The 23809-nt window shown below is 36.7% G+C and overlaps 2 protein-coding genes across 2 annotated transcripts; both read left to right on the top strand.

Annotated features, from left to right (window-relative positions):
• LOC109716048 (disease resistance protein RPM1-like) lies at nt 5805-10830 on the top strand. Its single transcript, XM_020241327.1, has 2 exons — nt 5805-6066; nt 7651-10830. Exon 2 carries the CDS (start codon nt 7673-7675, stop codon nt 10526-10528), a length of 2856 nt encoding a protein of 951 aa, XP_020096916.1. The 5' UTR covers nt 5805-6066; nt 7651-7672; the 3' UTR covers nt 10529-10830.
• On the top strand, nt 19303-23182 carry LOC109715970 (disease resistance protein RPM1-like). Its single transcript, XM_020241230.1, has one exon. It carries the CDS (start codon nt 19392-19394, stop codon nt 22197-22199), a length of 2808 nt encoding a protein of 935 aa, XP_020096819.1. The 5' UTR covers nt 19303-19391; the 3' UTR covers nt 22200-23182.

Here is a 23809-nt window from a genome sequence, read left to right as displayed (position 1 = left end):
CCACTTAGTACAAAGTAACTCTTTAAATCCCTGTTTTTTGGACTAGTGTAATCCTCAAGAGACGCCTCCAAGAGCTCTCACAAGTCAGCTTACGACGATCCAAAGCTCGTTCGCACTCTCGCTGCGAACAACTCGAGACGGCATCAATATCAAACATTATATAGCAAATATAGTCGGAATCTTGCAAATTCAGTTTTCTAACTGAAATTCCTGCTTACCTCAGGTTAGAATATTTCCAAACCAGCTTCTAAGGTACAAATTCAGCTCAACGAAGCTCGAAGACCTGCTGCGAAAGAAAAAATCCCAATTTGCATCAATTCGCACAACTTAGTGGATTAGTTCCGATTTTAGCTTCAATAAGAGGCTAAATATTCCAATTAAGCTTCAAAGTAGCTCTATCCAGGTCTAAAGAGATTCATTCACAGCCAAATAATCCAAATTTAATGCTGAAATCGTCAGATTAAAGCAACTAGAAGCAATAACTCAAACGCAACACATAAACGACTACTAGAACGTTGATAAAGGAGAAAATCGAGTCGTTTACCTTCTCAAGCTTCTAACAGCTCCTGCTGGTTCAGGACAGCAAAGAGTCTTCGAAACACTCTCTCACATGCCCACGGAGGCTCCACAACGCTCGCGACAGCGAAGAAACGCGATGCGACGTAAAACGAGCGAAATCGGCGAATTCGAAGTAGGAGAGAGAAAAACCTTAGGAGAGACAGAAGAAGAAGGGAAGAGAAGCTTTCCCAGAACTCTTGCATACTCCACTGAAGTCCAGAGCCGTGCTGGATCAAATATGGTAGGTATCCAATGTGAAATTACCAAATACCCAAGCTGCCACGAATACTGCCAGCTTGTACCGTACAAGGTGATGGCTGTACCGCGGTACAGCAAGCAGAAAAAGGGCTGATTCGCCAGTTGATGCAATTTCTCACTTTTAACCTTTCCAATCATCCTCAATTACCCAAAAGACTTGTTCTAACCTTTTAGAACATGTAAGGAGTGATCCACACCCCATTCCACATACATCGAACTCGGCAATTTGCAAAAGTTCATATATTTACACTAAGTCTGTCACTTCTACCAGTTCAGACCATCTGGTCCAGAAAGAGACTCGGCGCAGTTATACCTAGATAAGATGCGTCAGATGCATGGCGTGCGAGTGTCGATAGTATCGGACAGGGACCGAGGTTTGTATCACACTTTTGAGGAGTTTTGCAAACAGCCTTGGTACTCGTTAGTATTTAGCACGGCATTTCACCACAGACAGATGGTCAATCAGACGCGCACCATTCAGACTCTAGAGACATGCTGAGGCGCATGCGTCCTGTACTTTGGAGCGGGGCATCTGGCATTTGAGACTGGTCGAGTTTGCATACAACAATAGCTATCAAGCGAGCATCCAGATAGCTCCGTTTGAGGCGTTGTATTGGACGCAAATGCCGATCCCCTTTTGTTTTGGAGTGATGTGGGTGAAAGGAAGACTTTGGGCCTCACATTCTGATAGAAGCTGAGGAAAAGGTGAGAGTGGGTTCGCCGCACCTTTTGACTGCCAGAGCCGCTAGAGGAGCTACGCCGATACCAGGCAGGTGAGACTTTGAGTTTCAGATTGGTGATCATGTATTTCTTAAAGTCTGCGCATCCAAAGGGATTCGCAGATTTGGATGTGTGCGAAAGCTCAGTCACGCTACATTGCCTTTGAGGTTTTGGAGCGAGTTGGGCCAGTTGCTTAAGGATTGCTCTACCCCCGCGACTAGTCGGCACCCACGATGTTTTCCACATCTCGGCAGTTGAGGAAATATGTATTGATCCTTTCACGTGATTGACTTCACTCGCCTCGAGGATAGGCGAGGACCTGCGATACGAGGAGCGACCGTCTGCGGATTCTTGCTCGTGAGAACGAAAGAATTGCGCAACTGGGTCATACCGTATGTCAAATACAGTGGAGAGTATCACGAGGAGCGGGAGCGACTTGGGAGCCGGAGACGGTGATGAGGGAGGCCTATCCCTACCTATTTTGTTGAAGTGTGCGAGTGAGGTATGCCTGAGTTTCGAGGACGAAACTTTTTGTAGTGGGGGGAGGATGTAGAAACCTGGAATTTTAGCTTGAGGCTTGTCGACAGCTCTGGGAGTGTCGGGACAAGTCCGGGTCGCGTTGGCGCGAAGTGAGACGCCAACGGGCCTTGTGGGAACTGAGAGCAGCGTGTATCTTGAAGATCTTGCGAAATAGCAGATTTTCAGTGAGCTTGTACCGGTACAAATCTAGGTTTTGTACTGGTACAAGTGGAGCAGGTGCAAGTTGATTTTGGGCCATCTTTTGTCACATCACCCCCCTTTAACCCTTACCTTTGGAGCAGAGAGGAGAGAGAGAGGGGAGCTTCTCTGATGCTGCTTCGCTGCTGTGCTTCTTCTTCCTCTCCTTCTACTTTTCTTAGCAACCTAGAGTGTTGGAGGAGCTCAAGAAAGCTCGAGCTTCCGCTTCTCGACGACCGCCCGTGGAGCGGATCGAGACGATTTCGACGAGGTGACGCTGCGAGGAGGCCGTGCTACAGCGATCCTTGCCATCCTCGACGAGGTGCTGCTCGCAGGGAGGGTTTGTCGAGTGTGTGGCTCCTGCAGATCGCTCTTTATGGCTTAAACTTCTACATTTTTCGAACTGCACTGCTGCTGCTGCTGATTCCAGCGTCGACCAGCAGAGTTTTTGACTCGTATTCCGTGCAGGAGATCGGAAACGTGACGCGACTTAATTCGTTGGAACCGAGACATTCGAGACGAATCCATAGGATCCTTACTCGCCCAATTTGGAGAAGGTTTGCTCTGTCGAAATCCCTTTTTACTGAGTTGCTGTTTGCCGAGCAGATTCTGAAGTGCTGATTGCTGATTCCAGCATCGACCGCCGTGTTTTACGTAGTTCTCTGTGTAGGAGTGTCGAAACGCGACGAAATTTAGCGTGCTAGATTTGCGACTTCGAGACGAAGATTCTGAGCCCAAGATCGCGATTTTTGAGCAGGTTTGCCCTGTCGAACCCTAGTTTTACTAGGCTGCTGTTTGCCGAAGCAGAGTTCAGAGGTGCTGTTTCGCAGGTTCCAGCGTTGACGTTTCGGATTCTGGCCGTTCTCTGAGTAGGAGCGTCAGAAATCAGCGAAAACCTGGCCATTGGATCCGTGAGTTCGAGACGAAGCTTCAGAGCCCTTGTTTGCTGATTTGGATGAGGTTAGCTTTGTCGGATTTTTTACGCTTTCTTCGCTGCTGTTTTCTGGGCAGATTTCGTGATTTTGAGTGTAATTGGGTTTACCTCTTCGTAGCAGAGAGAACCGGGGACTTCGACGGACCAGCGAGGGATCAATTTGGATCCGCGGCCACTTTCTTCGCTGCCAGGAGTTGCTTTGAGAGGTGGGTTCATCGGTTTTGCCTCTAAGTTACATATTTAGTCGACTTGTATGCTTTGTTCGTTGAACACTAAACGACGGTTACTCAAATTATGGATTAGTATAATCAAAATGAATTGGGAGCATGCCTTAGTGATAATATAATTGATACTTGTTGGACTTGGATTTGACTTAGGAAAAAATCCCGAATTGATCGTCATTTACATACACTGCCGGATTTAGCTCTAGGAGCCGTGTTGCATTGTATCGTCGCGGGCTTTGTGCGATAGATATCCAGGGTAGTGTAGCTTGTGTTTGTGCTCGTGCTGGGACGCCGAGCTTATACTAGCTGAGTATAGACTGTTACGGGGTGTCGGGCGCCGTCGGGGCAGGCGGTGGGCCCCAAAGTCTGTTTTGGTTACTTGGGTTTCGCTGGTTAGGACCTGATTGAGCTCGACAGAGCTACGCTGCATACTCGGCTGGGTAGCTCCCCCGAGTGCCACTCCGGAGTTAGGCTTTGTGCTTTCGCGTCGGTGTCGGGTAGTGCAGGTTGGACTTGCTCTCCACTGAGGTTTAGAGTGGGGGTAGCTGTGCAGTCACAACCGGGCACGGGACGGGTGCGTTCACAGTCCCAGGGACGGGTGCGTTCACAGTCCCCTTCAGATTGGGTCTGGTTGACTTGAGTCTATAGGTGTTAGTTCTGGGCATGATAGCATAGCGACTTGTAGCTGTAGAGAGTTTCCAGCTTCATTTTCTTCTATCTTGCTTACCCTGTAGACTTAGTGGGCGGACCGATGTTGCTTAGGGCGGCACCCACTGAGGACTACTTATTTTTATAGTAGTTCTCACGCCCTCTTTCTTCCACCGATGTTGCAGGGCCTTCTGTTTCGGCTGCTGCTCCTTCTGAGGCGGACCGCGGGAAAGGCGTGGCGAGTTAGAGCCTACCCTTCGAGTACAGTGCTAGAGGACTCCCGCTGCAGGTAGTGACAGTTTTTGTTCGGACGCTTTTGTACATACAGTTGAACTCGCTGGAGCGAGTAGTATTTTTTTGTATCCGTGGCTGTTGTATGTATATAATGTTTGTTATTTCTACCTGCTTGTTTATAGTTTACTTCAGCTCTATACTACTGCTTGTAGTATTGTATGTTTATACAAGTTCAGCTACACTTCGTATACCGGAGAAATTCTCTTGTATACGGCGGATTTGTCGGCGTGCCCGGGGGACTGTGCAGCCCGGGCGTGACACGTGTTTTCTAACATTTGTTTCGAGGATATAGCTTTACGGTTAGGAAGGTCAGAGAAGCTCATCGCTTCGTGCTTAATCTTCGTATAAGTTCCTTTTAGCAAAGTTAGGGTAACGCACCTCAATTGAAGGAACCTCGATGATGGTATGTATCGAATCGAATGCCCGAGCATCGAAAAAGGCTATGAAAGCCACCATTGGAAAGCTCTCTTGCAAAATACACACCACCGTAAATCTCAATTAAGTCACGCATATTTCTTCGCATTATCAATTCATCGTTTAGTGGTTTAAAATGTTATACAATTTTTTGCTTTATGGTAAGGAACTACTTTTAATTAAAATAGTAAAGTGTTATACTTTGCAGTCCGTAGAATAATAAAGTGCAATTTATAAGTTAGTAAAATGCGATGTACATTTTACCGGCCACCGTCTGGTTTACAAAATTTTGTACTTTGTATAATTTGCAAACGATAATATTTTGCTGCTGTATTTAACAACAGCAAAATGAAAATGAAATTATAAAGATGAAATTATGACGGAGCTTGACTTTTTGAATTCAAAATGACAAAATAAAAACGGTTAATTTCGTAAGTACCCTTCGAACCACCCCTAATTACAAAGATATATTCCGATTAAAAGTTGTCAATATATATCAAAAAATAACATTCAAATTTAGTAAAAGTTAAGAAACCATCCATAATACTCGTGATCAAGATAATATGCATTTATTATAAGTGATTTTCTAGTTTAATTTAATTATCTTAATATGTCTTTATTTTCACTAATTTAAGGCTTATTGGCCGTGACAACATTAATGATCTGTCTCTAATTGGGACTCAATTAGTTATGTTGTATCCGACTCCAATTGAGTCCCTAGCATTTTATATAGTATATTGACTGAGAGCGTAAGCAATGGTGCACCACGATCGAGTATATTTTGAATCTCGGATTTTTTTGAGAATAATTTTGTATTCTACCGTTGATATTAATAAAATTTTACTTTATTTTCGTCCGTGAATTGTAGATCAGTAGCTGAACTACGTAAATCTCAGTATGTTCTTTTCTTTTGGATCTGTTTTGCGCCGTTAATGTGGGCTTCAACGACACCTCACCTCACCTCACCATCAAAAGTTGCCAGCAGGAGGATAAGGAATTTTACCTTTTGCTGGTGGTAGACCCACCGGCCACAGAATGCTGATGGCAAAAGCGAAGAGGGAAGAAGTTCGTTCCTTGGTGGCTAAAGGCCATTCGACCTTTAATTATTCTGCAATTCCCATTCTATTTCTTTTCACTCTTCAACCTCTTCTCTCTCTCTCTCTCTCTCTCTCTCTCTCTCTCTCTCTCTCTCTCAAGAGCTTCTTTGGTTGTAGTATTTTCTCTAGTAGAATTTGTGAGATTAATTATTTTGGAGCAGGTCCCAGCACCCTCTTCAATCTAATCCTTTTTGGATCTGTGGTTAGTTGTGCACCTTCTTCTACTTATTCTTTTTTATTAATTTTTATTTTCTTTGCTATCAATTAGTTCATTCTGTAAGTCACAGAGAGTAGTATAGTATGTCTTTGTTGTTTAATATATTGTTTGGATTCACTTGATCTTTGGAAACAAGATAACAAGAGATCGATAATAATTGAGCTAGAATAGTTTGACATTATATAGTACTTTCACTTTATTGTTGATGATTGAGTACCTAAATTGACGATCAATACCATCTTAAGATGGTAAATGATACATAAACTTTCTAGAAAAAGAGGTTTTTTTAAATTTATTTTCTGGCTAGCCAAGTGGGCATAATACGAAAGGTCAAATTAGCTACCTTCTAAACATATAATTAAAAATAATCTTAAATTCACAATCTTGGCTGTAGATCTTGATTTAGATAGTTGACAAGATTTTATTTATTATCAAATGCTCAACTAATTCTAATGGTTCTTTGCTGTTAAACGAGAAGAAAGTGTCTTGTTTTATTTGTTAAATTGTCAATTTTGAGACCATTCGATCACTAGGTAAATGATAACGACAATAAAGAAATTTCAGTTCCTAAACCATGCAAATATTCTAGATCATATTTAGCGAGACAGGACGTTTATTTAAATGCCTCATCATCGAAAACAAAAAAAAAAGTATCAAGATCACTTTAAGAAATATTCCTGCTGAACTCACAAAGATAATAATTATTTCGAAAAAAAAAATCAGTTAATATCAAAACTAGTAATGTAGAACTTTTACAAATTGCAATACAAATCACAAAAGTTGAAATAGAACTTTTAGAGTCTGGTCTGATAATAGGCGGTATGAAACTATGAATGTCGAGGCAATAAAATTTAACATATTAGAGAAATACGGGAGTTTCATGAGTCTAAATTTAAGTTCTTATATTACTATCAAAACAAAACTATATGAAAAAGCACTAATAGTTTCTTGCTCAAATGACTTATCGTCCTGATATATATTAACTTAATTATGAACAAGAAGAGGGCTTCAAAAGAAACTCGATTTATAATTGTTAATTGTAAAATAATTTACTTCTCCTCTAAAGGACTTTTTCACAACTTGATCTANAAGAGGGCTTCAAAAGAAACTCGATTTATAATTGTTAATTGTAAAATAATTTACAATCACGCTTAATAAGATACCATCTACTCACTGGCTAGCAGCAGATTGATTTACTTTCCTACTCTTTATTGATTTCGTTCTCCTCTAAAGGACTTTTTCACAACTTGATCTACAAATATACATTCAGGTCGAGTTCATTATGACTAGTTATGATGAATCTTCCATCTCAAAATTTTGTTAAACTGAATCTCAAACAAGTTATTGCTTTTTATTCTTCCAGACTACAATACTGTTAATGGTGTTTCTTCTTTTTAACTGAGGATTCTAACAAATGTTTGTTTAGTGCACTACAGAGTTATTTCGTTTGAGACAATTACACATTTTTTACGAAAATTGCCTTGAATCATAAGAGCGTTAAAAGATAATCATTTTTGCTAGTGGTGCATTTGAAGGGACATGGTAATTTGAAAAGATTGTTTATTTTAGGCTCAATTCAGAGGAAGTGCCTATGGCGGAGGCTGTGGTAAGCTTATTACTCCACAATATTGGTGCTGCCTTAGCTAGTGAAGCAACTAAAGCAGCAACATCACAGTTACGAACACGGATATCAACAATGAAAGAACTCATGAAGGATATAAGTGAGATTAAGGATGAGCTTGAGAGCATGCTATCCTTCCTACGGATTGCAGAAAGATTAAAAGAGAAGGATGAGAGCACAAAAATCTTCATAAAACAAACAAGAGACTTGGCTTTCGACATTGAGGATATTATAGATGAGTTCACGTACAAGCTGGGTGAGGAGCAAGGAGGGGTTCTACCCAGAGCAATCAAGAGGTGCAGAAATATAAAAACATGGGATGACCTTAGCAGCAAACTTAAAGAGATCAAAATTAATCTCCAAAACATTATGGAGAGAAGGACACGATATGATACAAGAGGAATGGAAAGTGAAGCAAAACCTCTAATAGCTGTTGGCGGTAGCAAGAGCCGTGCAGAATTAGCACATTTTGTCGAGGAGGATGATATCGTGGGTATTGACAAGTACAGGGACTTGTTGCTCAAATGGTTGAAAGATGAGGATGAGCAGCAACGACAGCCCATGATAATCTCAGTGTTGGGGATGGGTGGTCTAGGGATGACAACTCTTGTAACTCATGTGTACAAAATCATCAAAGCTACCTTTGATGCTTGTGCCTGGGTTGCTGTATCTCAAAGTTATGAGACTGATGATTTGCTTAGACGGATTTTAAAAGAGTTTTATAGGGAAGATCGTGAGAAAAGACAAGCACCTAACAACATTGATACCATGGATAAAAGAAGCTTAGTTGAGAAAAGAGAAGTACCTGACAACATTGATACCATGGATTGTAGAAGCTTGGTTGAGACTATCCACACTTACTTGCACTGTAAAAATTATGTACTTATTCTAGATGATGTTTGGAGTATTGATGTACTGGACAATATAAAGAATGCACTTCTGAATAGTAATAGCAAGAGTAGAATAGTTCTCACAACAAGGATTCACGATGTAGCTCTATTAGCAAACGAGAACCATATGTTTGAGCTAAAGCCACTGGAGATAGATGATTCATGGGATTTGTTTTGTAAAAACGCATTTTGGAAAAGTGCAAACAAGATTTGCCCACCACCTTTAGAACAATGTGCTAAAAAAATTGTCGAGAAGTGCGGTGGCTTGCCCCTTGCTATCGTGTCTATAGCCTGTCTCTTATCATTTCGAGAACAAACCAGTTCTGAATGGGAGAAGGTTTACAAAGATCTTGAGTGGTATCTAACTAACAACGAATCGAAGCTCCATGGAAAAGTACATGACATTTTGAAACTTAGTTTGGACGATCTTCCCCATTACCTTCGAAATTGCTTCTTATATTGTTCCAACTTTCCGGAAGATTATCAAATTAGACATAACAAGCTTATAAGGCTTTGGGTGGCCGAAGGGTTCATTGAAGAAAGAGGAATAACGATGGAGGAAGTGGCCGAGGACTACCTTAGCGAACTTGTTCATCGCTGCCTACTACAAGAGGCTGAGTGGAACGAAATTGGTAGAGTTTGTGCATATCGAATGCATGACATCATTCGAGTCCTCGCTCTTTCGGAGTCAAAGGAGTTAAGCTTTTGCATAGTTTACGAGCATTCAAGGACAATATTGCAGGGATACAAAGCACGCCGCTTGTCAATCCTAAGCAATATACCTAATTATCGTACTGAAGACAAATCTCATTTGCGTTCAGTACTTGTTTTCAACAATTCCATGAGCTATGATTTACTAAAGTCGGTCTTAAGATCATCAAAATTTTTACGTGTCTTGGAACTACAAGGAACGCTAATCGAGAAACTACCGAGTGAGATCTGTAACCTATTCAACCTGCATTATCTATGCTTGCGAGATCCAAAAATTAAGGAGCTTCCAAGATCAATCGGGAAGCTACGAAATCTGCAAATATTAGATACATTTGGAAGTGAAATAGAAAAGCTGCCAAAAGGAATAACAGAACTTCAAAAGTTGAGACATCTATTTTTGTCCGACAATTTGGGTAAGAACATCAAGGGACCGGTGGGAATATGGCGCTTGAAGGGCTTGCAGAGTTTGGCAACTATTAGTGCAACTAGGAAGATTGTGCGGAATGTAGAAGCTTTGACAGAGTTGCGGACATTTGGGATAAAGAGCGTAAGAACCCATCACTGTGCAGACTTGTGGAATAGTATCACAAAAATGAACCATCTTAGCGATTTACTTATTTGGAGTGAAGATGGGCAAGAATTACAGCAGTTGGGCACCCTGCGCCTTCCTCTACCAATTCAAGAATTAGATCTGGAGGGTAAATTAGACAAAAACTCACTCCCTGAGCTTGCCACGTCCTTTGGGTCTCTAACAAACCTAACCATATTAAGACTTTCATATGCAAAATTGGATGAAGACACTTTTCCTTACTTGCAAGAACTGCCGTCATTGATGTTTCTTGAACTTTATGAGGCATATGACGGCATGAAGTTGCACTTCCAAGCAACATCATTCCCGAAGCTAAAGACATTGGTAATAGCATTTACCCCGAAGCTCAGTCAGGTGGAAATAGAAAGAGGAGCAATGGCAAGCCTGAATATGCTAGACCTAAAGTGTTGCCCCGAGCTAAAGGAGCTGCCCCACGGTATCGAGTACCTTACCACCCTTCAGCATTTATGCATTAACCGTCCAGCAGAGGAACTTATTGAGTTGCTTCGAGGAGGAGGAGGAGGAGGAGGAGAAGGCGACCACAGCAATGACTGGCGCACGAGGGTTCGCCACATCCCGAATTTTACTATTGGTTTCATACGAGACCGCAAGTATGTCGAAGAAAGGATTCAATGATTCCACATCATGCAGGTGAGTTTGGGCGTTTTTTGCAGAGCACCGGCCGAGCTTGATGCTTTCATATTTTCCGCCCCAGATTGATCTTCTAAATAATCCGTGCTTGAGGAAAATTGAAAATGATGGTCGATATATGCAGATAGTTATCTTATATGTGTTTTATTTTATTTTATTTATTTTATTTTCAATGTATGTGTGTGTAAAAGTGGACGCATCAAATTAGTTGTGCACGCCTTCAGCTGCTCTTATTATGTATTTGGAGAATGCCTTGTACCCTTAAAAACTTTATTTATTTATGCATTTGGAGAATGCTTTGTACCCTTAAAACTTTATTTATTGGCTAAAATAAAAAAACCTTCCCTTATAAATATCCATGTTTTTTACTTTCTAAGATGACTAAATTTTCTTTATTTGTTAAGAAAAAAAATAAATTTTTTTATGCATTTCTAACAATTTTACGGTTTGTTTGGTTTGCAGTCGGAATCGGTATAGAAATCGGAATGAGAATAAGCTAGAAACGGAATTGGAATGATTCATTATCTCATTCCGTTTGGTTCGCCACCTGTAACAGAATGGTAATGAACCATTTTTATTATCGGTGTTTAGTTCAAAAAGATATCAGAAATATAATCAAATTAATATGCCAATTTTATTTTTATAATGTATTAATTTAAATTCAAATTAAAAATTAAATATTAAAAATTTACGTCAAAATTTTAAAATGATGTTAAAATTTTAAATATATATATTTTTTAAATTAAAATTTGAAATTGAACGGATAATTCAAAATATTAAACTAAATTTTGATTTATTCAAATTCAAACTTAAAGTTATCATTTAAATTTCAATTTGAATCCATAAATTTAATTTTAATTTTAAATAAAATTTGAAGAAAACTTTAGATTTAAATTAAAATTAAATTTGAATTCAAATTTATAAATTAGATTCGAAATACTTGATTGAATTTTAATTTTTAATTTAAGTTTAAATTAAAATTAAAATTTAAAAAATATAATTTTAAACTTAAACTTACGTTTTAATTAAAAAATAAAATTAAAAAAGTTAAATTTAATCCGAACAAGTTCACTCCGCCCGGATTCAATTTCCAATTCAGTCTCCTAGGACGAAGCGGAAAAAGTGGTAATTGAGAGGATTCCCATTCACCGGGAGTCGGAATCGGAATGTAAATTTTTCATATCAAATATGCACAAACGGATTCGTCCATTTCGATTCCGCTTTCAGGATGAAAATGGGGCAAACCAAACATGCACTTATGGGTATCTTCATTATAAATTATAAAAAATAGGCGGAATAGTAGTGATTGAACTCTGACAAAGGGCGTTTAAATCCATCAACTTGAAATTTTGAGAAGATAAAATATATAGATTTTTGAAAGCGAGTGGAGGAAGTGAAAAAACAAATATTTACATAAAGTTTTGTATATTTTACCCTTATTAAAAAGATTAAAAAAGTTTTGAAGAAAAAGCTTTCGTATAATGTCTGAAAGGATAAAAGCAAATTTCAGTTCTTAACTAGGTTGAGTTAATCCTAAATAAATAGATACGAATAGATCGTAAATAGAAGAGGTAGTTTCACAAATATTAATTGTTGTTTAACGGATTAGTGAGAAAATCTATTGTTAGATTTCGGTTTAAATTTATAGTTATTTAAATTAAAGTCAAATTTATTTAAAATTAAAGTCAAATTCTACTTTAATTAGGATATAAGATGAGATTTAGTTTTATTAAAACATAAATAGAGTTTAATTAAGAATCTAATTGGACTGTGAGCTCTAATCAGGGACGAAGCCAGAATTAAAATTCGGGGGGGGCCAAGATTTAGATTTGATAGAAAAATAATTCAACCTCGGATAATAAGAAAAAAAAATTTGTCAGATTTACTAATCAGTTATTAGTAGCAACAAATGGCAATATGCTCAAAGAGGAACAAGACGGTAAGAGTTGAAGGAAAAGGACCAAAAAATTTGAAAAAAATTATTGAGACACAAATTTTATTAAAAAATTTAATTTGGCCCCCTAAAATTAAAAATTATAATATTTTAATTTTTATTACAAAGGACTTTTATATAATTTTAAAGCTAGGGAGGGCCATGGCCACTGTGGGCCCCTCAATGGCTCCGCCCCTGGTTCTAATTAGTCTCTACATTTGACATATTCATTACATATAAGATGTACGGCGAAAGGAGGGAATTAATTAAGCTCTCAAATAAATAGTATTTAGCAAATCATAGGGTTTGATTATATTGAAATGACGATGACCAATTTGTTGGCCAATTAATTGGAATTCGCATGTGCAACTCGTATTATCATAATTGTTGAAACGAAAATCAAAGCCTCTCTCTTGACCTTTTCTCATAAACAGATTGATTTAAGAAACATATTGATTGTTTTTAATAAACCACTGCTTCGTCTGGTGTCTACAATATTACAATATATAATATATGATTCATTTACTACTAATTGAATCAGATTTGAATATGGATTAATGTAGATATAGATAAAATTATCGGGTCAATCCTACTTTATTTATATTTATCCGAAAGAAAAGAAAAAAGAAAAAAGAAGAGAGCAGTTGGAGTATGCATCGAATTCCGATTTCTACCGTTAATTTTGAAAAAAAATTTCTATAAAAGATATCTTCGGTTAATTCTGAAAAAATTTTCTATCAGAAGAGGAGGATAGGTTTGTTCTTTATTATGTGGAGTGACTAATTTAATAATTAGTTGTAACTTTATTCTACTACATGATTCACAGTTAATCTTAACTTAAATTTGAATTATCACAATTATATCATATACTCTGTTTGGAATATATAACTATGGTTAATTGATGCATAATTATATGACTAAAAGAGATTCCAAAAAATTTTCCTCAAAGTTTTTTTTTTTTTCCCTTATAAAGAATAGACTTTTATCTGAAGACTAATCAATATTTATAATGCCTTTTAATGTAGAAGATATATGTGGTTCAATTATGGCTCCTACTACTGTAGTTTAGGCAATACCAAATCCATTTTTACAAAAGCAGCTCTTTTTCAATAGTATGTATCAAATGGAAAGACCTACTATTACCAAACTAAGCAGATGGTTTCCAGTCTAAGTAGAATTGTATAAGTACTCGGATTTTATTGGGTAATACTAAAGGCAATGTCCCTAACGTTCTCGTCGGTCCAATCACAAATACATACTTGACTGTCCTAATGTCCTCATAAGCCCAATCACAAACGCAAATGCAAATCAAGATCATCATTCGATGTGAGACTCATCACATATTTTTGGCTAGTAAAATATCTCTAAAACTCAATATAACACCTCAATCTACTAGTAGTAATAACTCGTAGATCCAAGTCATCAGCTCAAAATGTTTAAACCTAATTATTATTATTAGGATTTATGATCAATATGGTTGTGGGGTTTCCTTACATTTTAACCAAAAAACAAATTAAATTATAAGCTTTCTTGTTGACTTGTATTACTTATACGACTTGTCATTACACAAAATCTCTTATAACTTATTATATCACTTATGAAGACGTGGCATTAGCATCTTCTTATCATTATAGCTTTATTATTATAGCAACTCGATTCCACCATGCTAGGACAAAAATGAAATAGGACGAAAAACATTAGAATTTGGTTCAACTTATACTTAATTATTCAAAGTCAACTAAGTCAAATTTTAAAATTGGTTTGGAGATAAGAAGAATGGGAGAGGAAAAGGGAGAGAATAGTTAAATAAGAGAAATGATTTGGATCTCCCACTTAGATATATTTTAAAATATTGTTGTTGATGTGTTAGCACATATGTGGATTTATAGAGTTTAAGATTTAGATTATAATTACGGCTTTTGCAGTTTAATAATAATGTTTAAGATTTAAAATATAGTGTTTCATGTTTAATAATGATGTTGCCGATATATCAAGAACATTAATTGTAGGTTATCTTGGGCATCGGTAACAGCTCTGATTAAATAATACATGCACGCTTACATAAGTGTATATATGTATGACATATATACAATGTATCTTTATTATTATATATAACAAGTAATTGTACGTACCATTTTCACACGCAAATGAAATAAGACAAAAAAAATATATTAGAATTTGGTTCTACTTATACCTATTGAAAGTATAATAAGTTTGGGAGATAGGGAGATGGAGAGAGTAATTAACTGAATAACACAAGCATCCACAAGTGTATATCTGCATAACATATGATGTATCTTTATTATTATAATAGGTCAATTCCACCGTGTTTACACGGAAATTAAATAAATTGAAAAAATATTAGAATTTGAATCTATTTATACCTATTCAAAGTATAGTAAGTATGGGAGACAGGAAGGAGGGAGAGACGAATTAAATTAAATAATGCACGCATACGTATGCATTTAAGTATATCGTATACATGTACAAATCAATTGTGTACACTTTTAATACATTTTTGGCCACCTATCATTTCCTGAAATTTCATTTGAAGGGTGTTTGGGTTCTCAGAAAAGTGTGAAAATTATTTTCAAAAAAAATATTTTGATGAAAATTTTTTTTCACAGTTTTAATTTGTTTTTCTGATTAAAAATTCGGAAAATAAAAATATTACTCTTCTATGAACTCTAAAGAAGAAAATTTAGAAAAACTACTTTTTCTAAGAATCAAATAGACGAAAAAAGTACTTTTCTAGACAGAAAATTAATTAGTTTCTAAAATATTTTCTGCAAAACTAATGCCCGTAGGTCATGAAACTTTTTTAACTTTTTATTTAACTTTTTAGATGAAGTAAAGAAGGGGCAGTAAATTCAACTAGCAAGTAGTGATGATTTACAACTATTGTATTGTCTCAAAATAGTATTCAACAATTAATTGAATTGAATTATTTTATTTAATAATAATTGAATCGGCATTTTGATCATCTCTAAGAGATGATTTGACAATTGAATTAATTATCACTTGTTTGTTTCAAAAACTTTAGAAAATCTAACAAGAGAACCTCATTAAAACAAAAATGAAGTTTGGTAACTTAATTAAATGAATAAAGAGTTATTAAATTACACTTTTGGTGCTCGAACTATGAGGAACTATGAATAAAGAGTAACTACAACACTGCGGCACCACTTTTACAATAATAATTTATCAATATGCAGCCAACTAGACTAAGTTATAGAACTTAATTACAATAAATCAAAAAGTTTGAACTAAAAATTATAACAAATTAAAATTTAAGAACCAAAATATCACGCATTTCATATATAGTTTGAGAACCAAAGTGTAGTTTACCCTAAATTAAAGTTCAATAATCTAAATAAAAACCAAACGATGTAATTCGTCTATGAAGTATGTTCAAATCAAATTAAGATTATTTATTTATCATCCGAGTCAACAAAGACTAGCGAGTAGCACTAAATTACTATATATTCTATATTTATACACCTATGTATTGAGCTGGCATACTCATCCTTTAATCTAGCCTTTTGGCCATTAGATCAAAAACCAACAATACTAACTAGTGTGGGAATTTTTCTATCAATTCCTTTAATCATTTCTAACCTTCGGATTTATATTATTACTCTAGAGGGGACCACTCAATTCTAGAAAAATCACTCAATTCTAAGGAGGACCATTATCATCCTGACCCTCCAATCCTTGATCCAAGGGGTAAAAAGTCGGAAGCATCAACTCCTTTATGCTTCCGAAAGTATAATAGTTCTACACTATATATATATATATATAAAATTAGGCTGGAATATTTCTAATAGCACCAAATCATTAATACTATTAGATTTTCGGCTTTTGGATAAAGAGATGTGCGGTTAGAATGATAGTAGTTCTCTAAGGTGAGTGGATCGTTGGTTGAATAGTATAATTTAATGTATAGAACTGGTTAAAAGAATAAATCTAACAGTAAAAAACTTAATAGCACAAAGTACTTGATTCTATTAGAAGCGCCCCAACCAAACTCTATATATACATAAAGCAATATACATAAGTCAAGACGAATCTTCAAATAAAATAGATTTGGAAATCACGTCGAGAAGGCTACTCACCATCTAATACATTGCACAGCGTGACAAAAGCATGCATTTCTAAAATAAAAAAGAGAAGATTTTTCCTCTTCTTCTTCTACTTCTTCTTCTTCTTCTTCTTTTTTGTGAAGCATTATTTATCCTGGAAAGGCGCTAAACGAGGAAAGCAGTTTTAATTGCGAGAGGTGCATGCACTAGCTAGCTAGAAGAGGGATCATCAGGTATGAAGCGATTTCTCACAGAAAGGCTACGAAAGTTCCTTTTATATATGTGCGTTTACATCATATATCTCTATTTTCTTTTCTTTTCTTTATTAAATATGGATAAAATTTGTCTAAACTATATATAGCCTATTTTGATTCCATTATCCAACCTTTCAAAATTCTGACCGTAATATTTAATCTTTCAATTTATTTAATTTAAATTATTTGAGGATCTTTGGTATAAAATTTAAGTTGATTGATTACCTTAGTGAATTTATAGTTACATTAATTACATAAAAAAATAATTGAGCAGATAAAGATAAATAATATATTTAAATTTTAAAATGTTGAATAACAGCACAAACGGCTCCAATCCGAACACACCCTTTTCTTCAATGTGTAGAAATCAAAAATTCAAATTTTTTACGTATCCAAGATGGCACAATCACAATAGAAGGCAAAAAAATATGAAAAAACAGAAAGTTCACAATAACAATCTCAAACAATTTCACATACGAATTTAATTAACTTCACCAGGAATATCAAAACACCATACAAAATAAAACTGAAAATTACCAAATAAAACTTACAACTAAAAGTACCTTATAATGAAATCACAAGAGAGGAGAAAAGATTAATTAGAGGTCGCCCACCTCAAACCTAGCAAAATCCTACAAGCTTTGGACCTCTTTCACAATTCCTTTACTCTGGAGGGAAACACCACACAAAAGAATAAAGAAAAAAAGAGAAGAAACCATTTTTTTTTTTCACTCACTGCTTAATCCTCTACCGAACTTTTTTATTCTTTTGACCCCTAACTAAATCCATGTGGTTCAATTTGATTCGTTTAACTCAAAATAACTCACATGACTCAATTGGACTCAAAAGAACAAAAAAACAATGTCCATTTAAACATTAGAACAAATGGGCTCCAAAAAATACACTTACTAATTCTAATAAAAATAAAAATAAAAAATAAGTTTATCACTAATTTTTAACACTTTTCCTTCGTGCAAACTTATGAGAAACCAAATAGAGCCCTTCTTCAAGTTCTATAAACTTCACCTTTAGAATAGGTTTAGTAAAAATATCCGTAAGTTGTCTTGAGAACGCACTTTCATTAACTCAATTTCTTCATGAAGCTTTTTCTGCTGAATGAAGTGGTGCTCCACTTCAATATGTTTGGCTCTATCATGAAACATCAAATTTGGCGCCAAAACAGTAATAATCTAAAGGTGGAAGAGTTGACAGTAGATACTATTTTCATATATTATTAATAATATGCTAGGTGAACTCTATATATATACAAAGTTCACCTAGTATACTATTGATAGTATATGAATAGTATTACTATCAATTTTTCTACCATTTGATTATTACTCAAACCCCTACTAAATCCTACGCAACTAATGGTCAAAAAGTTAATAGTAAACATTATTCTCATACTATTTTCATACTAACAATAGTATTCTAAACTTCACCATATATATATATATATAGAGAGAGAGAGAGAGAGAGAGAGAGAGAGAGAGAGAGAGAGTTTAGCTAGAATACTATTGATAGCAAAAAATTTTTTTACTATCAAGTTTTCAACCTTTAGATCAATTCTTTTCATCATTTCTAACCATTGGATTAAATATTATAACTCAGTGGGAACCACTCAACCCTAAGAGACTAATATCATCCTAACCCTACAATTTCTCATCTAAGAGTTAAAAACTGATAGCAAAAAGAGCCTTTTGCTATCAATAGTATTCCAGCCTAGCTCTCTCTCTCTCTCTCTCTATGTATGTATGTATATATGTATGTGTATGTATGTATGTATGTATGTGTATGTTTGTATGTATGTATGTATGTGTGTATGTATGTATATATGTATGTGTGTGTGTGTATGTATGTATATATGTATGTGTGTGTATGTATGTATGTAAATATGTATGTATGTATGTATGTATGTATATATGTATGTGTATGTATGTGTGTATGTATGTATGTGTGTATGTATGTATATATGTATGTATGTATGTATGTGTATATATGTATGTATGTATGTATATATGTATGTGTACATATCTACATATGTATGTGTATGCATGTATGTATGTATGTATGTATGTATATATGTATGTGTATATATGTATGTATGTATATATGTATGTGTATGTATGTATGTATATATGTATGTGTATGTATGTGTGTATGTATGTATGTGTGTATGTATGTATATATGTATGTATGTATGTATGTGTATATATGTATGTATGTATGTATGTATATATGTATGTGTACATATGTATATATGTATGTGTATGCATGTATGTATGTATGTATGTATGTATATATGTATGTGTATATATGTATGTATGTATATATGTATGTGTATGTATGTATGATTTCATCAAAGAGCTGTTAGTTCTTCTTTTAACTGGTTGATAATTACTCTACAGTCATTCAAACAGGCCACTGGTTGATAATTGCTTTTCATTTCTTTTCCTGGCATTGGCCCCATGAGAAAATTAAATGAGAAACCAACTAAGCCAGAAATTTAAAAACAGCAATTTGGAAAGATAAGCAAGCTACAACATCCAAATTCAGGCTCATCTTCTGAAAAGGCTGGTATGGCTGAGGGTGCGATAAGCTTATTAATCCTGAGGATAAGTGGCATCTTAGCCAGTGAAGCAATAAAATCAGCGGCTTCAACGCTAGCAAGGCAACCATCGGCCATGAGAGAACTCATGAAGGACATAAGCGAGATCAAGGATGAGCTAGAAAGTATGCAATCCTTCCTACGAACTGCTGAGAAATTGAAAGACGCCGATGAGAGCACCGCCAACTATATCAAACAAACAAGAAGTGTTGCTTTCGACATTGAGGACATTATAGATGAGTTTACATACAAGATTGGCGAGGAGCAAGGAGGGATTCTATCTAAAACCATTAAGAGATACAGAAACACAAATAGCTGGAATCACCTTACTAGGCGGCTTAGAGAAATCAAAAATAGCCTCCAAAACATTAAAGAGAGAAGGGCCCGATATAATACGGAAGCAATTGATATCAAGCCAAGCCCTTCAAAAGTTGGAGGTAGAAGTAATAGTCCTGCAGAATATGCGCATTTTGTTAAAGAGGATGATCTTGTGGGAATCGACGAAAACAGGGACTTACTACTTAGATGGCTGAAGGATGAGGAGCAGCAAAACATGATAATTATCTCTGTGTGGGGGATGGGTGGTTTGGGGAAGACTACTCTTGTAACTCATGTGTACAACAACATCAAGACTACCTTTGACGCTTGTGCGTGGGTTTCTGTATCTCAATGTTATGATACTAATGATTTGCTAAAACAAATCATAAAGGAATTCTGCAGGGAAGATCATAATAAAATAGCAATACCTGGAGACATTGATGTTATGGACTATAGAAGCTTGGTTCAAACGATCTGCAGCTTTTCACGAAACAAAAGGTATGTAATCATTTTGGATGATGTATGGAGTATAAATGCATGGTTTGATATAAAATATGCATTTTTGGATGGTAATAGCAATAGTAAGATAGTGCTAACAACACGAATTTATGAAGTAGCACTATTAGCTCACGAGCACTACAGGCTTGAACTCAAGCCACTAGAACCAGATCATTCATGGAGCCTCTTCTGCAAAAATGCATTCTGGAAAAGTACCAATAGGGTTTGCCCCCCGCTATTAAAACATTGGGCCGAAAAAATTGTAGAGAAGTGTTGTGGCTTGCCAATTGCTATTGTTTCTATAGGTAGTCTTTTGTCCTTTAAGGAACAACTTGATACCGAATGGGAGAAGGTCTACAAAGATCTTGAGTGGCAGCTAACTAGCAACTCTCCTTTCAGTGAAAGAGTGAACAGCATTCTGAAACTTAGCTTGGACGATATTCCCCATTATCTAAGAAACTGCTTTTTATATTGTTGCATTTTTCCGGAGGATTACAAGATTAAACGGAAGAGACTTATAAGGCTTTGGGTAGCAGAAGGTTTCATTGAAGAAAAAGAAAGAACGTTGGAGGAAGTAGCTGAAGGCTACCTCAACGAACTCGTTCATCGCTGTCTACTGCAAGTGGTGACCAGGAATGAATTCAGAAGGGTTCGTGAATGTCAAATGCATGATATAGTTCGAGTCCTAGCTCTTTCCAAGTCAAAGGAGGAAATTTTCTACATGGATTACAAGCATTCAAGGACTTCACAGAGGTGCAAAGCACGCCGCACATCAGTTACATGTGGTACAATTGAACATTGGAATGAAGATAAATCCTATTTACGCTCATTACTTCTTTTTAACAGTTCCATGAGTTGTGATTTCCTAAAGTCAGTCACAAAATCTTCAAAATTCTTATGTGTCTTGGATCTAGAAGGTTCTTCGATCGATGAAGTACCAAGTGAAATTGGCAACCTATTCAACCTGCGTTTCCTAGGCCTAAGAGAAACAAAAATCGAGAAGCTACCAAAATCAATTGGGAAGCTGCAAAATTTACAGATATTAGATGCCTGTGGCACTAGAATAAAAAGTTTACCAAATGAGGTAACGAAGCTTGGAAAGTTGAGGCATTTATTTGTATTAATCAACCCAGATAAGATGTACAGCAGTTTGGCAGCTTTTGGAGGTGTACCAACACCAAAAGGGATATGGCACTTGAAGGACTTGCAAACTCTGCAGTTTTTTGAAGCAAACTCAGAGATGGTAAAGAAGGTAGGAACCTTGATCAACTTGCAGACATTTGGTATCACCAAAGTACGAACGTCCGACTGTGCAGACCTGTGCCGGGCTATCGCAAACATGAATCATCTTGTCCATTTGGAGATTGTGGCAAAAGACGAGAAAGAAGTACTACATTTGGGAGCTCTTCGTCTGCCACAATCTCTCCGAAGAGTGATGTTGTTGGGGCAGTTAGACAAAATATATTCCTTACCTCAATGTTCCATGTTCTTTGGGTCCCTTACAAACCTGACTGTCTTTCGACTTCGTTGGTCTCGATTGGTTGGGGATCCGCTTCCATACATTCAAGCATTACCTAGATTGTTGATCCTTCAACTTTGGCAAGCGTATGACGGCATGAAGTTGTGCTTCAAAACAACATCATTTCCAACTCTAAAGGAACTGTCAATAGGGGATGCCCCGCAGCTCAATCAGATAGAAATAGAAAAAGAAGCGATGCCAAGACTACAAGAACTTAGTCTCTCAGGTTGCCCAAAACTGAAGGTGCTGCCTCAAGGCATCGAGTACCTCACCACCCTTCAGGTGTTACATTTTGGAGAACCACCAGAGGAGCTTGTTGCAAGGCTTTGGGGAGGAGAAGGTGGAGATGAAAGCCGAGAAGACCAGATGAAGATTCGACACATACCAAAAGTTATTCATTCATTCAAGAAAGATGGCAAATGGGTATGGGAAAGGATTCCATGAGTGTATTTGTTGGAAAAGTATGCCTGTTTGAAATCAAAACTTGCTCTTTTGAGAGGGTGTCTAGTGTACGGGTGCATTTAAGTAGGTGTGCTCTTTTAGTGAAGGCTCAGGTCTTTTAGTTGAAAATGTAACGTTTAAGTAAGTTGTATCTTTTCATGTATAAAAGATGTATCTCTCAGCAAAGTGATATAAGTGTGTATCTTTTAAAGGAAAAGTGTAGAGTACTGGATCTTTGCAAATTGGCAAGATTACAGTGTGATCGAGTTTGTGGACAGCACTTTCGGATAGTGCTGGACTGAGTTAGAGCTATTTTTGTGCGAAATGGACGCGAAAAATAGGCTAGAAATTAAATCAGCTGAAACTGGGTTTCTAACCATTTCCTAACGTCCGGAAGTGGATTAGAGCGCCCGGAAGTACCGAGGTGAGGAGTTGGGGGATCCAGAGTGCAGTTCCGAACACCCGGATCCATCGTAGTTGGATCCGGATTAAGGGAGTCACTGTTCATGCCTATTCTGGATGCCCGAATGTTACTGTAGCAGACCGGAGGATGCTAGAGTGATGTGACCAAGGCGGTAAGCAGGTGCCTTAATTTACTGAGTTCCGTATGCAGATTCGGGAGCCCGAAAATGGGCGCAAGCAGCTACATAGGGTTCGGGCAGCCCATTGCAGGAGGAAGCGCTCAAATTACCTCGGATACGGGACTTCGGACGCCCAAAAGATGGTTCCGGGCGCCAAAAGTGAAGTCTTCTACTGAGGGTTTATTTTTCCGAGTTTCAAAGGCCTTTCTGCTATTGTCACCTCTATATATATATATATATATTCCACGGATCCTGTGATTTTATTCTTTTACGTCCCTGCAGAGCTCCTCCTTTTCTTCTTTTTCCTCCTTCCTCTAATTGAGCTGTGGCTCTAGCTGGCTGAGAGAGAGATTGGTTGGGAGATTTGGAGGTTTGCACCGTTGAGGAGTATTCCGTTGCGAGTAGACGAGATCTTCAGGTGTGGTGACTCTGATATTTGATAGCAGCAAAGGTGAGAAAAAGTATATATTATGAGTATCAAACCGGCTTTGATATCAAATGTAGCGATCCAAGCCACTAGCACTAATAAATCGTTGAGCCCAAACAACCGACCAAATATGCTAAAGCCTAATTATTATTATTATTAGGATCCCTAGTAAAAAATGCCATAGAAACTAAAAAATGCTCGACAAAGGGCCATAGAAGTGCTCTTTTAACGTTTTTCCCGTCTTTTTTATATAAATTAGCGCTATACTAAAATTCAGTAAAATGCACCGAGCTTTAACAAAATTGGCAAAATGAGAATTTAAGTCATGCTAGACATGATAAGAATGGATCTGAAAAAGTTTAGACTAAGTTAGCAATGAGTTGGAGCCAATTTGGATCAAATCAGAACTTTGGAAGAAGTGAAAATCAATTTTTCCAGACTTTCCATAAGTCCGAAAAGACATGTGAGACGCCCGAAAACATTCGGACCATTCGGTCAAGCGTCCGTCCCTAATAGACTCTCTACTCGAGAGGAGGGGTTCTCAAGTTGTTAAATCTTCGGACAGCTCGGTTCTTCCTGCGAGCATCCAAAATATTTCGGATTGT

This window comes from Ananas comosus, linkage group 10 (assembly GCF_001540865.1).
Source record: "Ananas comosus cultivar F153 linkage group 10, ASM154086v1, whole genome shotgun sequence".
NCBI classification, from domain to species: Eukaryota; Viridiplantae; Streptophyta; class Magnoliopsida; order Poales; family Bromeliaceae; genus Ananas; species Ananas comosus.
This window is presented reverse-complemented; position numbering and strand designations above follow the sequence as displayed.